Raw genomic sequence first — 16,243 nt, forward strand, 5'->3', positions numbered from 1 at the left:
GATTGAGATCAGGGCTTTGTGATGGCCACTCCAATATGGAGGTCGACCGATTTATGATTTTTCAACCGATACCGATTATTGGAGGACCAAAAAGGCCGATACCGATTAATCTGCCGATTTTTATTTGTAATAATGACAATTACAACTACTGAACTCTTATTTTAACTTAATATAAAACATCAAAAAATCTATTTAGCCTCAAATAAATAATGAAACATGTTCAATTTGGTTTAAATAATGCAAAAACAAAGTGTTGGAGAAGAAAGTAATATGTGCCATGTAAAAATATGTGCCATGTAAAAAAAAAGCTAACGTTTAAGTTCCTTGCTCAGAACATGAGAACATATGAAAGTTGGTGGTTCCTTTTAACATGAGACTTCAATATTCCAAGGTATGAGGTTTTAGGTTGTAGTTAATATAGTATTTATAGGACTATTTCTCTCTATACCATTTGTATTTCATATACCTTTGACTATTGGATGTTCTTATAGGCACTTTAGTATTGCCAGTGTAACAGTATAGCTTCCGTCCCCCTCCTCGCCCCTACCTGGGCTCAAACCAGGAACACATCGACAACAGCCACACTCGAAGCATCGTTACCCATCGCTCCACAAAAGCCGCGGCCCTTGCAGCGCAAGGGGAATAACTACTGCAAATCTAAAAGCGAGTGACGTTTGAAACAGTATTAGCGCACACCCAGCTAACTAGCTAGCCATTTCACATTGGTTACACCAGCCATTAGGCTGATAGGCTTGAAGTCATAAACAGCGCTGTGCTTGTGAAGAGCTGCTGGCAAAACGCACTAAAAGCTCTGTTTGAATGAATGATTACGGGCCTGCTGCTGCTCAGTCAGACTGCTCTATCAAATCAGACTTAATTATAACATAATAACACACAGAAATACGAGCCTTTGGTCATTAATATGATTGAATCCGGAAACTATAATTTTGAAAACAAAACGTTTATTATTTCAGTGAAATAAGGAACCGTTCCGTATTTTATCTAACGGGTGGCATCCCTAAGTCTAAATATTCTTGTTACATTGCACAACCTTCAATGTATGTCATAATTACGTAAAATTCTGGCAAATTAGTTCGCAATGAGCCAGGCAGCCCAAACTGTTGCATTTTCCCTAACTCTGCGTGCAATGAACGCAAGAGAAATGACACAATTTCACCTGGTTAATATTGCCTGCTAAACTGGATCAGTAGTTATAACTAGTGATTATGATTGATTGTTTTTTATACGATAAGTTTAATGCTATCTAGCAATTTACCTTGGCTTCTACTGCATTCACGTAACAGGCAGGCTACTCGTGTAGTGCAATGGTTAGAGCGTTGGACTGGTTAACTGTGCGGTTGCAAGATTGAAACTCCTGAGCTGACAAAAATACAGATTTCCGATTGTTATGAAAACTTGAAATCGGCCCTAATTAATCGGCCATTCTGATTAATAGGTCGACCTCTACTCCAATACCTTGACTTTGTTGTTCTTAAGCCATTTTGCCACAACTTTGGAAGTATGCTTGGGGTCATTATCCATTTGGAAGACCCATTTGCGACCAAGCTTTAACTTCCTGTCTGGTGTCTTGAGATGTTGCTTCAATATATCCACATCATTTTCCTGCCTCATGATGCCATCTATTTTGTGCAGTGCACCAGACCCTCTTGCAGCAAAGCACCTCCACAACATGATGCTGCCACCCCTGTGCTTCACAGTTGGGATGGCTTGCAAGCCTCCCCCTTTTCCCTCCAAACATAACGATGGTCATTATGGCCAAACAGTAATATTTTTGTTTCATCAGACCAGAGGACATTTCTCCAAAAAGTACGATCTTTGTCCCCATGTGTAGTTTCAAACCATAGGCTGGCTTTTTTTATGGCGGTTTTGGAGCAGTGGCTTCTTCCTTGCTGAGTGGACTTTCATGTTATGTCGATATAGGACTTGTTTTACTGTGGATATAGATATTTTTGTACCTGTTTCCTCCAGCATCTTCACAATGTCCTTTGCTGTTGTTCTGGGATTGAATTTCACTTTTCTCACCAAAGTACGTTCATCTCTAGGAGACAGAACGCATCTCCTTCCTGAACGGTATGACTGCTGCGTGGTCCCATGGTGTTTATACTTGCGTACTATTGTTTGTGCAGATGAATGTGGTACCTTCAGGCATTTGGAAATGTCTCCCAAGGATGAACCAGACATGTGGAGGTCTCCAATTTTCTTTCTGAGGTCTTGGCTGATTTCTTTAGATTTTTCATGTTGTCAAGCAAAGAGGCACCGAGTTTGAAGGTAGGCCTTAAAATACATCGACAGGTACTCCTCCAATTGACTCAAATGATGTCAATTAGCCTATCAGAAGCTTTTAAAGCCATGACATAGTTTTCTGGACTTTTCCAAGCTGTTTAAAGGCACAGTCAACTTTTGACCCACTGGAATTGTGATACAGTGAATTATAAGTGAAATTATCTGTCTGTAAACAATTGCTGGAAAAATTACTTGTGTCATGCACAAAGTAGATGTCCTAACCGACTTGCCAAAACTATAGTTTGTTAACAAAACATTTGTGGAGTGGTTGAATTTGAGTGTATGTAAACTTCCGACTTCAACTGTACATTATATGTAAAAAATGTATGTGGACACTTCAAATGAGTGAATTTGGCTATTTCAGCCACACCCGTTGTTGACAGGTGTATAAAATCGAGCACACAGCCATGTGACAAACATTGGCAGTAGAATGGCCTTACTGAAGAGCTCAGTTTTATTTGACCTTTATTTAACTAGGCAAGTCAGTTAAGAACAAATTCAGTGACTTTCCACATGGCACCGTCATAGGATGGCACCTTTCCAACAAAGTAGTATATCAAGTTTCAGCCCTGCCAGAGCTGCCAAACTGCCTCTGGAAGCAATGTCAGCACAATAACTGTTTGTCGGGAGCTTCATGAAATGGGTTTCCGTGCCCGAGCAGCCGTACTCAAGCCTAGTGGTGTAAAGCTCGCCACCAATGGACTCTGGAAAAGTGGAAACGTGTTCTCTGGAGTGATAAATCATGCTTCACCATCTGGCAGTCCAACGGACGAATCTGGGTTTGCGGATGCCAGGAGAACGCTACCTGCCCCAATGCATAGTGCCAACTGTAAAGTTTGGTGAAGGAGGAATAATGGTCAGGGGCTGTTTTTCATTTGTCGGGCTAGTCCACTTAGTTCCATTGAAGGTAGATCTTAATGCTGCAGCATACAATGGTGTTCTAGACAATTTTGTGCTTCCAAGTTTTTGGCAAGAGTTTGGGGAAAGCCTTTTCCTGTTTCATCATGACATTGCCGCTGTGCAAAAAGTGAGGTCCATAAAGAAATGGTTTGTCTAGATTGGTGTGGAAGAACTTGACTGGCCTGCACACAGCCCTGACCTCACACCCCATCGAACACCTTTGGGATGAATTGGAATGCCGACTGCAAGCCAGGCCTAATCTCCCAACGTCAGTGCCCAACCTCACTAATGCTCTTGTTACTGAATGGAAGCAAGTCCTAACTCCATATTACTGCCCATGATTTTGTAATGAGAAGTTTCACGAACAGGTGTCCACATACTTTTGGTATAAAGCCTGAATGTGTGTCTGAAGAAAATAGAGAGAGAAATTGGCGTTTTCTGCATTTTTAACACAGACTGGTATGAGCAAAATGCACTTACTAGGTGTGTATGGATAAGTGAGTGTTAAATAATGATGTGTGTGTGTGTGTGTATATGAGAGAGGTGGTGTGTGTGAGTTCAAGGAGAGAGAGCGAGAGTGTGTGTGGGAGTGAGATAGTGGAGTGGCGGTCGGGGTATGCGCTGTGCAGCCAGCCAGTCTGTCATGGGAGGGACAAGGGAGACTTGCGCTCCTGCAGCTGCTTACTGGCTGGCATTAGAACAGGGGGCGGACTGGCTCTGCCCTGCCTGCTGCAGAGAGACAAAGAGAGATAGAATCCGAGTGACCGAGAGAGAGAGACCGAGACAGAGAGACCAAGAGAGAGCGAGACCGAGAGAGAGAGACCGAGACCGAGTGTGAGAGAGAGTGAGAGAGAGTGAGCGAGTGAGACGGAGTGAGTGAGAGACTGAGTGAGCGAGTTAGCGAGTGAGAAACGGAGTGAGTGAGCGAGTGAGTGCGCAGATGAGACGGAGTGAGTGAGCGAGCGAGACGGAGTGAGTGAGCGAGCGAGACGGAGTGAGTGAGCGAGCGAGACGGAGTGAGTGAGCGAGTGAGATGGAGTGAGAGAGTGAGTGAGAGAGTGAGCGAGCGAGTGAGACGGAGCGAGGGAGCGAGTGAGACGGAGCGAGTGAGACCGAGTGAGACCGAGTGAGACGGAGCGAGTGAGACTGAGCGAGTGAGACGGAGCGAGTGAGACTGAGCGAGTGAGACTGAGCGAGTGAGACGGAGCGAGTGAGACGGAGCGAGTGAGACTGAGCGAGTGAGACGGAGCGAGTGAGACGGAGCGAGTGAGACGGAGCGAGTGAGACGGAGCGAGTGAGCGAGTGAGACGGAGCGAGTGAGCGAGTGAGACGGAGCGAGTGAGCGAGTGAGACGGAGCGAGTGAGCGAGTGAGACGGAGCGAGTGAGACGGAGCGAGTGAGCGAGTGAGACGGAGCGAGTGAGACGGAGCGAGTGAGCGAGTGAGACGGAGCGAGTGAGACGGAGCGAGTGAGCGAGTGAGACGGAGCGAGTGAGCGAGTGAGACGGAGCGAGTGAGCGAGTGAGACGGAGCGAGGGAGCGAGTGAGCGAGTGAGACGGAGCGAGTGAGACGGAGCGAGTGAGACGGAGCGAGTGAGACGGAGCGAGTGAGACGGAGCGAGTGAGACGGAGCGAGTGAGCGAGTGAGACGGAGCGAGTGAGACGGAGCGAGTGAGCGAGTGAGACGGAGCGAGTGAGCGAGTGAGCGAGTGAGACGGAGCGAGTGAGCGAGTGAGACGGAGCGAGTGAGCGAGTGAGACGGAGCGAGTGAGACGGAGCGAGTGAGAGAGTGAGCGAGTGAGACGGAGCGAGTGAGACGGAGCGAGTGAGAGAGTGAGCGAGTGAGACGGAGCGAGGGAGCGAGTGAGCGAGTGAGACGGAGCGAGGGAGCGAGTGAGACGGAGCGAGGGAGCGAGTGAGACGGAGCGAGGGAGCGAGTGAGACGGAGCGAGTGAGACGGAGCGAGTGAGAGAGTGAGCGAGTGAGACGGAGCGAGTGAGACGGAGCGAGTGAGACGGAGCGAGTGAGACGGAGCGAGTGAGACGGAGCGAGTGAGCGAGTGAGACGGAGTGAGCGAGTGAGACGGAGCGAGTGAGCGAGTGAGACGGAGCGAGTGAGACGGAGCGAGTGAGAGGGAGCGAGTGAGAGGGAGCGAGTGAGACGGAGCGAGTGAGACGGAGATGAGTGAGTGAGTGAGGGAGACGGGGACGGACGCAGTGAGTGAGACGGGGACGGACGCAGTGAGTGAGACGGGGACGGACGCAGTGAGTGAGACGGGGACGGACGGAGTGAGTGAGACGGGGACGGGCGGCGTGAGACTGAGTCAGAGAGACGGAGACGGTGTCTCACTCACTCACGGAGACAGAGACCGCGAGACAGAGACCGAGAGAGCGAAAGAGAGAGAGACAGAGCCCAAAGGAGAGAGAGACAGAGTGAGAGAAACAAGGCTGAATCAACTCCACAGAAGAGAGAGAGACTGGGTTTCTGCATCGGTATGCCTGCTCCTGCTCTCTCATTTCCACCATATGCCGCTGCTGCCTCTCTGAGGAGACCTGGATGCCAATCGCCTGCTTGAGGCTACTCCTTCATCCTCAATCATTTACATGTAACATTTATACTCTCTGTTCCCGGCGTGAGAGAGACCGGGAGAGCCTGAGTGAGAAGAGTGGATGACAATATCCTTACTTTTCTCCTTTCTGCTGAAGTTCCTGCGGCGATTAGCAGAGCGGGTGGTTTCGACTCTTTGGACACTATCGGTCTGAGCTGTCCGTGTTTGGAGAAAAATACTGAAAGGAGAGGACACAACATTCTCCGGGAAACATCGCACTCCATATCACCTGAGATATTGGGGAACGTGTGACTGCATTTTTATGAGACAAACCGGTATTATAGTAAGCGAAGATGATAAGTTGTTTGACCTTTTTGATTATATATTTCCCCCCTGCTCTTCATGCAGCAGGCACACAGCGCTGCACGTGTTGGCTGTGTCTTTTCTGAGGAGAGAACGAGAAGTAGGATGAGAGCCTGCCAGAGTATTTGTCCTCTGCTATCTGTGTCCTTCTCTGTGTGACTCGTCTGTGTCTGTGCAGTGAGGGGTGCCCTGGGAGACTCCCGAGTCGCTGATCGTGGGCGAGGGCTAGTCCTCAACATTGCTGCTGACATGGCAGAGGGAACACAGCTCCTCTCTTTGGGGCACCGGCCTGGTCTGCTGCTGAGCTAGGACTTGGACCAGCCATTGACCATCTCCGGCCAAGTTCCAGTCCTCTGTCTCTGGATCTGGTTTCAGACCAGGGGCTTTCAGAAGGCTCCCTGGCTGCAAGATGAACTCTTCCTTGGACCTGCTGGACCTTGAGCTCCTGAACCAGAGCGGCTCTCCTTTCTGCCTCCTAGACATGGGCTACTCCCAGATCTTCAACACCTGTCTTTTAGAGGTGGCCATCATCTTGCTCCTCACAGTTCTCATCATCTCTGGCAACCTGGTGGTGATCTTTGTCTTCCACTGTGCTCCACTGCTCCACCACCACACCACCAGCGCCTTCATCCAGACCATGGCCTACGCAGACTTGTTAGTTGGGGTCAGCTGCCTCATCCCTTCCCTCTCCCTCCTCCACCACCTGAAAGGCCTGGATGAAGAGCTCACCTGTAAGGTGTTTGGTTACATGGTTTCCGTGTTGAAGAGCGTTTCCATGGCGTCACTGGCGTGCGTTAGCGTGGACCGCTACATGGCGATAACGCGGCCGCTGTCGTATGCTACACTGGTGACACCGTGCCGGATCCGCGTGTGCATCCTCCTCATCTGGCTCTACTCCGCCCTCATCTTCTTGCCCTCCTTCTTCGGCTGGGGGAAGCCTGGCTACCACGGCGATGTGGTTGAGTGGTGTGCCATGGAGTGGGGGACAAAGCCGCTCTTCACGTCATTCATCGTGGCGCTGCTCTACGTGCCGGCCGCCATGACGGTCTGCTTCACCTACGCCAACATCTTCCGTATCTGCCGGCAACACACAAAGGAGATCAGCGAGCGCCGCGCCCGCTTCAGCCCACAGGAGAGCTCTCTGGGACAGGATGGCCAGCCGCAGCATGCGCCGGCGTGCACGGACAAACGCTACGCCATGGTGCTGTTTCGCATCACCAGCGTTTTCTATCTCCTCTGGCTTCCCTACATCCTGTACTTCCTGTTGGAGAGCGCTGGAATCTACCGTCACCCCGTTGCCTCGTTCCTCACCACCTGGCTGGCTATTAGCAACAGCTTCTGTAACTGTCTGATCTATAGTCTAACCAACAGTGCCTTCCGGAAGGGTTTAAAGCGTCTATGTTCATTCTGCGTGCAGCGTGTGGACAGTAAGAATCCTTTTGGCCCTGGGCCGGGGCACGGACAGGGGCCAGCCTGCACACGCTCCACATGCCATGTGTAGGACCTCCCAGAGACCCGTGTGACGGTCGAGTCAGTGTGTCGTGTTGCTAAAGCACTAAGTGTGTCCCATGTTGATGCTGAGCTAAGGGGAACAGGCTTCACAGGATGTTGTGTTGCTACGGTTGTTTCCAGACAGTTGGATGTTTGTTGGATGGTTGCGTTCCTGGTCACAGCTGGCTCTGACCGGATCGGCTCCAGGACCCGAGCGCTTTGTGCCCCGCGTGGGAAGTACAGCCCAGCCTCTGCCATGAGAGAGGTAGAACATGGAGGGGGAGTGAGAGTCAGAATAAGGATGTGGAATTACAGTACCCTAACCTTTGACTCCAGTTACGGATGACAGAGCTATGGCTACGTTGTGTCAGCGTTTTGCCGTGGATGGAGGGTTAGTTGATTGAACACCTCCCTTCTGACAGTACTTGCCAAAAACACAAACTGTAAGAACACAAGAACACATGTTCTTGTGGGAAAAATATGTTTGAGACTGTGTATCTTCCTAGCAGTTTGTGAAACAATGTGTATTTGTGCCATGACTACAGTGTAGTAAATGCAACAAAGTACTCACATAATTAAAAAAAAAACGGAAAAACACTTTAATACTGAGCTAAGGGGAGCTGTCAATAACTTATTTAAATGTTTTCCCTTGTGGTTTTTATTTAAACACAGAAACAGAATATTTATAATATTGTGCTCTGAAGGGTGCAGCAAGCTCAGACTCTGAAGAGAAGCAAGTATTCCATAATTCATTTATATCTGGGCTGTTCTGAGGCAGAGGTACAGAAAGGTAGGACCACTTTATTTAGAGGTTTAAACACCAGGACTAGTTTACTCCCGAGGGATCAGAGTAATCATTGACTGGATGACTTTTGTTTCAACAAGCTTCCTTATCATCAGAGCCTGTCTGACTCTGTAACCAAAGTACATTGCAGACAGACAGTACGTTCCAGTTCACTTATGAGGAGAATGTGGTTGTTGTGTCAAAGCAGAAGATTGATTGAAAATTGATTGTTTGAGTTTCAGAGTGGTTTATCATCTCCAAAGTGTTGCCCCATTGTCTGTTGCATCCGGTATTAACAAGCCAATACCAATGGGCCTGATTAGTGACCTTTACTGTCTTCATTATCTAAGATTTTTCTGATGAGACTTTCTAAAAGAAAGAGTGAGCAAACATCCACATCTAATTATTTTTTTCGATGTCAAATTTTCCCTTCCAATTATCTGGTTACTCAATGTGGTCTCAGGGCAATTCGTATTATTCTGTACATAAATCTGAGACATTTCTTTTAGTATGCTATATTACTTTACATTATGAATGCATTTGCGGTTGTACAGTATCATGTGATTATAAGATATGGTCAAAAGTATCATTTGTCTTACCCGGCCGTACAATAGCATACGAATTGGATTAATTAATTTATCATATGTCTTGGGGGGATGTATAGTATTATGCGTCTTTCTCTGAGGCCAGGTTGCTTGTTGCGCCATTACAACAAAGGAGAATGATGAGAATCATTTACTTTGGTGGTTAGGCGACAACAATTGCGTCAAGTTGGAAGTCCAAAAAAAAAGTTAATAGCAGCCTAAAATACGATAGCAAACCTTTTAATGTGTGCACAATGAATTTTTTTGTTATTATTTGTGAATTTATCTTTGATAGTATGTGCTTGTTTCGGTGTGTCAACGTCTCTGCAATGCTCTTTCCCTGCCGTGGAAAATAGACTCAAGCGATCCCCGCTTTCACGGATGTGCTGCTTTTTCAGGTTGCATAGCATGTCTCATAGGTCATCGTGAGTTGTTAAACTGCGGCTCGCGTTAACGGTGACGTGACGGCATTATCTTTTGGCCATGGGTTAATGACCGTGAATGTTGAGAAAGCTGTGAGCTGCTGTCAGCTGAGGAACATCGGCCCCTGGCCAAGTGTCGTAAAGTATTGTCTGCATAGTAATGCAGCCCCACAGGTTTTTGTGTTACTGCATACATTCCAATTGACACCCTATTCTCTAAATAGTGCACTACTTTTGACCAGGACCAATAGGGCTCTGGTCAAAAGTAGTGTAGTAGAAAGGGAATAGGGTGCCATTTGGGATGTATGCGGTAACACAAGAACCTGTGGGGCTGCATTACTTTACAGTATAATGGACCAGATAGAAATTAAGATCTCAATGTTCAACTGTTTTCGGTCCAATGTTACTAGTTATTTATTAGACATTTCACAGGCTTTGGCCTCTTGAATCTTTTCTCTCTTTTTATGGTAGCCTACTCCTCCATTTTGGAGCAAATGTACAATATACTTAGTAGCTTTACTTTCTTAGTTGACCAAAGTTGAATGTGTGTTAGATGTTATATATTTAAAAAAGAACGAGACGGAATGAGAGATGTAGAGAGAGATAACGTGCAATTAAAAAAAAAAAAAAATTCTTTGTACGTTTTCATGTTAGGAATTTTGCAGTGATGACGGTATGGACAGACATTGAGTTGGACTACTGTATTGTTAGGCTGCCTCTGCAATGAATACAGTGCTGTTCATCTTTATGTAGGCTAAAGTTCCATGTTACATTTCAAATTTGTACATAGTCTTATGCATGTTTTGCCTACTGTATATATTTGATTAGGTGATTTGAATAAGAAAGCTCACAATTCAAATATTGTCAAACTACAAACACTTTTGGAGACTGTCTTTGCGCAGCCAAAGGGCAGAGTGCAATACGTTCATTGTTCCTCCATTTTGTCCGCTTTATTGAAGAATGTCAACACAGACAAAAAAAAATGATATCTTTTTTCCTCCTCTACATTTTACCACCGGTTATTGAAACAATAGATCTGTTTCTCTCTATTGACCATGTGATGTTCCTGAACTGTTGGTGATATTCAGAGTCATCACACGTTGTTCACCACTTTATTACTTTCACATGACTTTCTCCGTGACTCTTCTGCCCTTTGGGGGGGGGGGTGTGTGTGTGTGTGTGTGTGCTTTGTATGCTACTATGTTAGATGTGCGAATGCATAGTTAAAAAAAAAAAAAAAAAATTATGTTTGGTTCTTTTTTAGTGTGTTGGATACTGACAGGCAGCTCAGTTCTCTCAAAACAAATATTTGCTCACGGACGTATGCCAAATATCGATTGGGTTTCCTACTAGTGTACTTTCAAACAGGCTCTTATTTTGTTCAGATACTGACCACTTAGTATTCCGATGAGGTGGATTTGTACTTCTAAAACAATTCCTTACATTTGTATACCATTTTCCATGCTTTCAGGTTAATGGATTTACTAGTATCGTTGTGTATTTAAAAGAGAATTCAGGAAGATAGGAGTTCAACATTTGACAGTATCCCCATCTAGGTGCCGGTTTAGTTGAACTCTATTCAATCCAGCAGTCAGTTGACGGTTCTTTAGAAAGGGGGCAAAACTGGGGGAAAGGTTTCTTGCTTTGCTTGTTTGCTGATGTACGTTTTTGGGACATTTCAATGCCAAAGAACCACGGCAAGTCCTTTTCTTTTTCCTGTGGGAAAACATCAAAGGGCTAGTGATCCCGGGTGGACTCCAAAACTCCCACGATGACCTGCTCTCGACAGTGCCATATTAGGACGTTGTGAGACCTGATATGATGCTGGAAACGTCCATGCCAACTCTGGGACAGTTTTGTGGCCCAAGCTTTACTAGAGGACTACACACCCACGCACGCACACAGGGTGCACACACACACACACTGTTTTCCCTTCTGTTATCCAGCATGTCCTTATTGAATTTTCTCATATGTATTTTCTTAATGCTCTAAATTGTCAGGCCAGGCTCTCTTAATGGTTAGCTCATGACCCGACTGTATTAAGTGGCTCAGCTCTTCATCAGATTAAGAGGAGAATGGACGTATTAACAAGAAGGCCGTTTGGCTGGAAATGTCCCAAAACATGGTTGAAAATGTGACTTTAAAAAAAAAAAATGTATTTAATGTTTAACATTGGTTGAACTCTCTTCAATGTTTACATTATTCGTCACAAGTGCTGGGTAAACTGAATGTTGCGGGGAATGTTGCTAGTTAACTAACTCGGTACCACGAGCCCTTGTAATGATGTCATGTTGTAGAGTTGTCCTGAGATATTTATATTCTGGTATATGATTCTGCACTGAGCAAATAAATGTGATCTTATCTAAAGGAATCACACTTCCTGCTTGTTATTCTTGCTTTGTGCTTTATGAAAACGTGTGCGTGCTTGTGGGCTCACCAAGCTTGTACACTATATGGGCGTGAGTGTGTGTCAGTGTTACCACAAATGCATACCTGCACATGATGGACACGTGTTTGTGTACGCTATCGACTTATCGTTACCACAAATAGAATACCAGGGATCAGCAATTCACCACATCTTCAGTCTTTCAGGTCCCTGTACATTATGTGTGAAATCAGGCAAAGTTCGTCTGAAGAAGAGCTTCTTTCATATGTGGGTTATTCTTAGCTCCCTGCCTGGAGCCGATAGACTGCTAGCCTGGTTGCTAGCCTGGTAGCTAGCCTGTTAGCTAGCCTATTAGCTGGAGCCAGAGGAGCTAGCCGGCTGTACAGAGGAAAGGAACAGTACCACACCGTATACACACACAGACACCTCTGCCCAGCCTGGCTCTGTATTCAGGGCCGAGGGTGGCTGTCTGAGGGAGGGCAGGTTGCTCCCCCACACAGGGCCTGAGTAGGAAACGGAGGAGAGCCCTCTCTCCCACCCTTCCTCCTCCCCTCCTCCTCTTTCTCTCCCTCCCACCATACTTCCTGGAGTAGGGCTTTCATCGCCCCACTCCAGGTCTCATAATCAACCCTAAGTAAGAAAAACAACATGCCATTTCAGCCATTGTGTTGGGTCAGAATAAACCTGAGCTGTAAACAATGGAGGAACAGGTTAAAGTGCTTCCTACACACACACGCACACACACACACACACACACCGTCTCTCTCCATCACTAACAATGAGCATCACCAAACACTGTTTTTTTTCTCCCCCCACTCACGCGAAGGCTCTAGATGGACAGAGGCTAATTGGTGTTATGTCACTGGGCTTTTTAAAGTGTCTCAGAGCCTGAGATAACCCTCCCGAACATAAACATGGATCCTTATCAATGATGGAGACCAATGGCTCACAGGCCTCAGTCCAGCGCAACATCCCTATATCCTTATGTAGTGCACTCCTTTTGACCCCTTAGGGCTCTGGTCAAAAGTAGTGCCCTATATAGGGAATAGGGTGCCATTTGGGACACAGGCATTGATGTTAGCCACCCCCTACTACCCCTAGGGTGTGGCGCAATGGCTGGAAGGAGAGGAGAAGTCCGTCCACCACTTAGGTCTTTGTTTATTCTTCTTTTCTTCCGTCCATTCTTCTCCTGCTTGCTTTCTTTTGGTTTCAGTCTTCCTCTTTGGAAGTAGGAACAGAAAGCTTGATGGAGATTAGGGTGGAAGGAGAGAGGGAGTTGGTCGGTTGGGTCCAGTTGTTGCAAAGTTGGTGTACATGAGTAATAAAGGCATAATTCGCTGATTTTATGAGGGGGAGGGGGGGGGATTATATATATACAAAAAATAGAGAGATTTATCAGCAGCCCTACTTCCTAGGGCTGTGTCTGTGATGACTAGCTAGACCAACAACAACAAAATGTCCTAAACCAAATGGTCTTCTGATGTGATTTCAGCATTGACATGGACTCAGAACATCAAATGTCATTGTTTCTCTATGAAGAATTGTAATTCGATAGAAAAATTATAAAAACAGGGGGGAAAAATGATCAAGAAAACAGAATTTGGGAAATTACATAGTGTCTTATTTGAAAGGTTAAAAAAACAAACAAAAAAACACAGTAGCTCGTGAAATTTTTCATCATTTAAAAGTAGCTCTCATGCTAGAAAAGTGTACCACATTTCTTATACCGATGCTTTTCAATCCTGGAAGAGGAGTGAACGAGGGCGCACACTGCCACACTTCCAGACGATAACTAAAAGTAGTCTGCTGGTGACCAGACATCCAGCCGTAATAAGGGTGCTGGTAACTGTTACCTGGTACTGTAGCTCGTGCTGAATCATTTCCTCTGTGCCGTGCTGAGGCCAGTCAGCCAGCCAGTGACTCTCACCATTATTCTGTAAATACTGTCCGCCATACTGGTCCAGATATCTAGGTTCTGAATCTGCCCCTAAGTCACTGGCTGACTGGCTCAGCTCAGTGACTGACTGAGACTGTGTAGCTGTGTGTGGATGCTAGTGACTGTGAGTGGAATATGCGCATTATTTAAATGCTGTTCTGTTCCAGATAAACAGAGCATCAATAATGGAACCCGGGGGTAATTCATATTTGAAAAGGGTGCTGCAGAGTTGTCTGTGTGTGTGTGTGTGTGTGTGTGCGTGTGTGTGTGTGTCTGTCCGTTTGTGTGCGTGCGTGCGTCCATGCGTGTCGTGTACTCCTGTGCATACGTACGTGTGGGTACTGTAATTACAGTAATTGCATTCCGTGTGGCGCCGCGTCAGAATAGGGATCCCCGGGGGAAACATGTCAATACCGCCTGGGTTCCACTCTGGCTGTCGTAATAAGACCGGTCGCCATCTGACGTGTGCTACATGTGTTACTGTAAGGTGAGCACGATAACATGGAGGGCGGCTGGTTACTGGAGCTGAGCTGAGAGGATGGGATCCATTCACACCCCTGTCGGTGTCATTTCATCTCTTTTTTCCCCCCACATTATAGTATTTCTTATCAAACATACTTTCAATAAAGTTACAGTGCCTTGCGAAAGTATTCGGCCCCCTTGAACTTTGCAACCTTTTGCCACATTTCAGGCTTCAAACATAAAGATATAAAACTGTATTTTTTTGTGAAGAATCAACAACAAGTGGGACACAATCATGAAGTGGAACGACATTTATTGGATATTTCAAACTTTTTTAACAAATCAAAAACTGAAAAATTGGCCGTGCAAAATTATTCAGCCCCTTTACTTTCAGTGCAGCAAACTCTCTCCAGAAGTTCAGTGAGGATCTCTGAATGATCCAATGTTGACCTAAATGACTAATGATGATAAATACAATCCACCTGTGTGTAATCAAGTCTCCGTATAAATGCACCTGCACTGTGATAGTCTCAGAGGTCCGTTAAAAGCGCAGAGAGCATCATGAAGAACAAGGAACACACCAGGCAGGTCCGAGATACTGTTGTGAAGAAGTTTAAATCCGGATTTGGATACAAAAAGATTTCCCAAGCTTTAAACATCCCAAGGAGCACTGTGCAAGCGATAATATTGAAATGGAAGGAGTATCAGACCACTGCAAATCTACCAAGACCTGGCCGTCCCTCTAAACTTTCAGCTCATACAAGGAGAAGACTGATCAGAGATGCAGCCAAGAGGCCCATGATCACTCTGGATGAACTGCAGAGATCTACAGCTGAGGTGGGAGACTCTGTCCAAAGGACAACAATCAGTCGTATATTGCACAAATCTGGCCTTTATGGAAGAGTGGCAAGAAGAAAGCCATTTCTTAAAGATATCCATACAAAGTGCTGTTTAAAGTTTGCCACAAGCCACCTGGGAGACACACCAAACATGTGGAAGAAGGTGCTCTGGTCAGATGAAACCAAAATTGAACTTTTTGGCAACAATGCAAATCCACCAATGCGTAAAAGCAACACAGCTCATCACCCTGAACACACCATCCCCACTGTCAAACATGGTGGTGGCAGCATCATGGTTTGGGCCTGCTTTTCTTCAGCAGGGACAGGGAAGATGGTTAAAGTTGATGGGAAGATGGATGGAGCCAAATACAGGACCATTCTGGAAGAAAACCTGATGGAGTCTGCAAAAGACCTGAGACTGGGATGGAGATTTGTCTTCCAACAAGACAATGATCCAAAACATAAAGCAAAATCTACAATGGAATGGTTCAAAAATAAACATATCCAGGTGTTAGAATGGCCAAGTCAAAGTCCAGACCTGAATCCAATCGAGAATATGTGGAAAGAACTGAAAACTGCTGTTCACAAATGCTCTCCATCCAACCTCACTGAGCTCGAGCTGTTTTGCAAGGAGGAATGGGAAAAAATGTCAGTCTCTTGATGTGCAAAACTGATAGAGACATACCCCAAGCGACTTACAGCTGTAATCGCAGCAAAAGGTGGCGCTACAAAGTATTAACTTAAGGGGGCTGAATAATTTTGCACGCCCAATTTTTCAGTTTTTGATTTGTTAAAAAAGTTTGAAATATCCAATAAATGTCGTTCCACTTCATGATTGTGTCCCACTTGTTGTTGATTCTTCACAAAAAAAATACAGTTTTATATCTTTATGTTTGAAGCCTGAAATGTGTCAAAAGGTCACAAAGTTCAAGGGGGCCGAACACTTTCGCAAGGCACTGTATTTGCATTCACTTTTCCTCTGTAAATAGATTTGTCCGGGAGCAACACTGTTCTATAAGTTATTTAGCTCTTTGTGCCAATGCGGCAGCCAAACCTGCCTGCACGAAAAACAATGCACTGTCCTCGAGACAAAGCTTCAGTCACTGGAGAGACCCCGAGAGACAGGCTGTGCGTGCCAGTCAATGGTACAGAATACATATTAGGTACTTTGTTTCATTCCTTCTCATGGTACCTCTTAACTGAACACGATAGGGGCGATGAATAA

At 45.9% G+C, this 16,243-nt stretch overlaps 2 protein-coding genes across 12 annotated transcripts in view; both read left to right on the forward strand.

Annotated features, from left to right (window-relative positions):
• The window catches only part of LOC110523933 (rab GTPase-activating protein 1), a 136,649-nt gene that overhangs the window by 86,075 nt on the left and 34,331 nt on the right, over window positions 1-16,243 (forward strand). The window lies entirely within an intron of this gene.
• Window positions 3,842-8,624, forward strand: LOC110523934 (putative G protein-coupled receptor 21). The gene has a single exon (XM_021603090.3). The coding sequence runs from the start codon at window positions 6,524-6,526 to the stop codon at window positions 7,613-7,615; it is 1,092 nt and encodes a 363-aa protein (XP_021458765.2). The 5' UTR covers window positions 3,842-6,523; the 3' UTR covers window positions 7,616-8,624.

Source organism: Oncorhynchus mykiss, chromosome 5 (genome assembly GCF_057628025.1).
Source record: "Oncorhynchus mykiss isolate SJ-2025 chromosome 5, ASM5762802v1, whole genome shotgun sequence".
Lineage (NCBI taxonomy): Eukaryota > Metazoa > Chordata > Actinopteri > Salmoniformes > Salmonidae > Oncorhynchus > Oncorhynchus mykiss.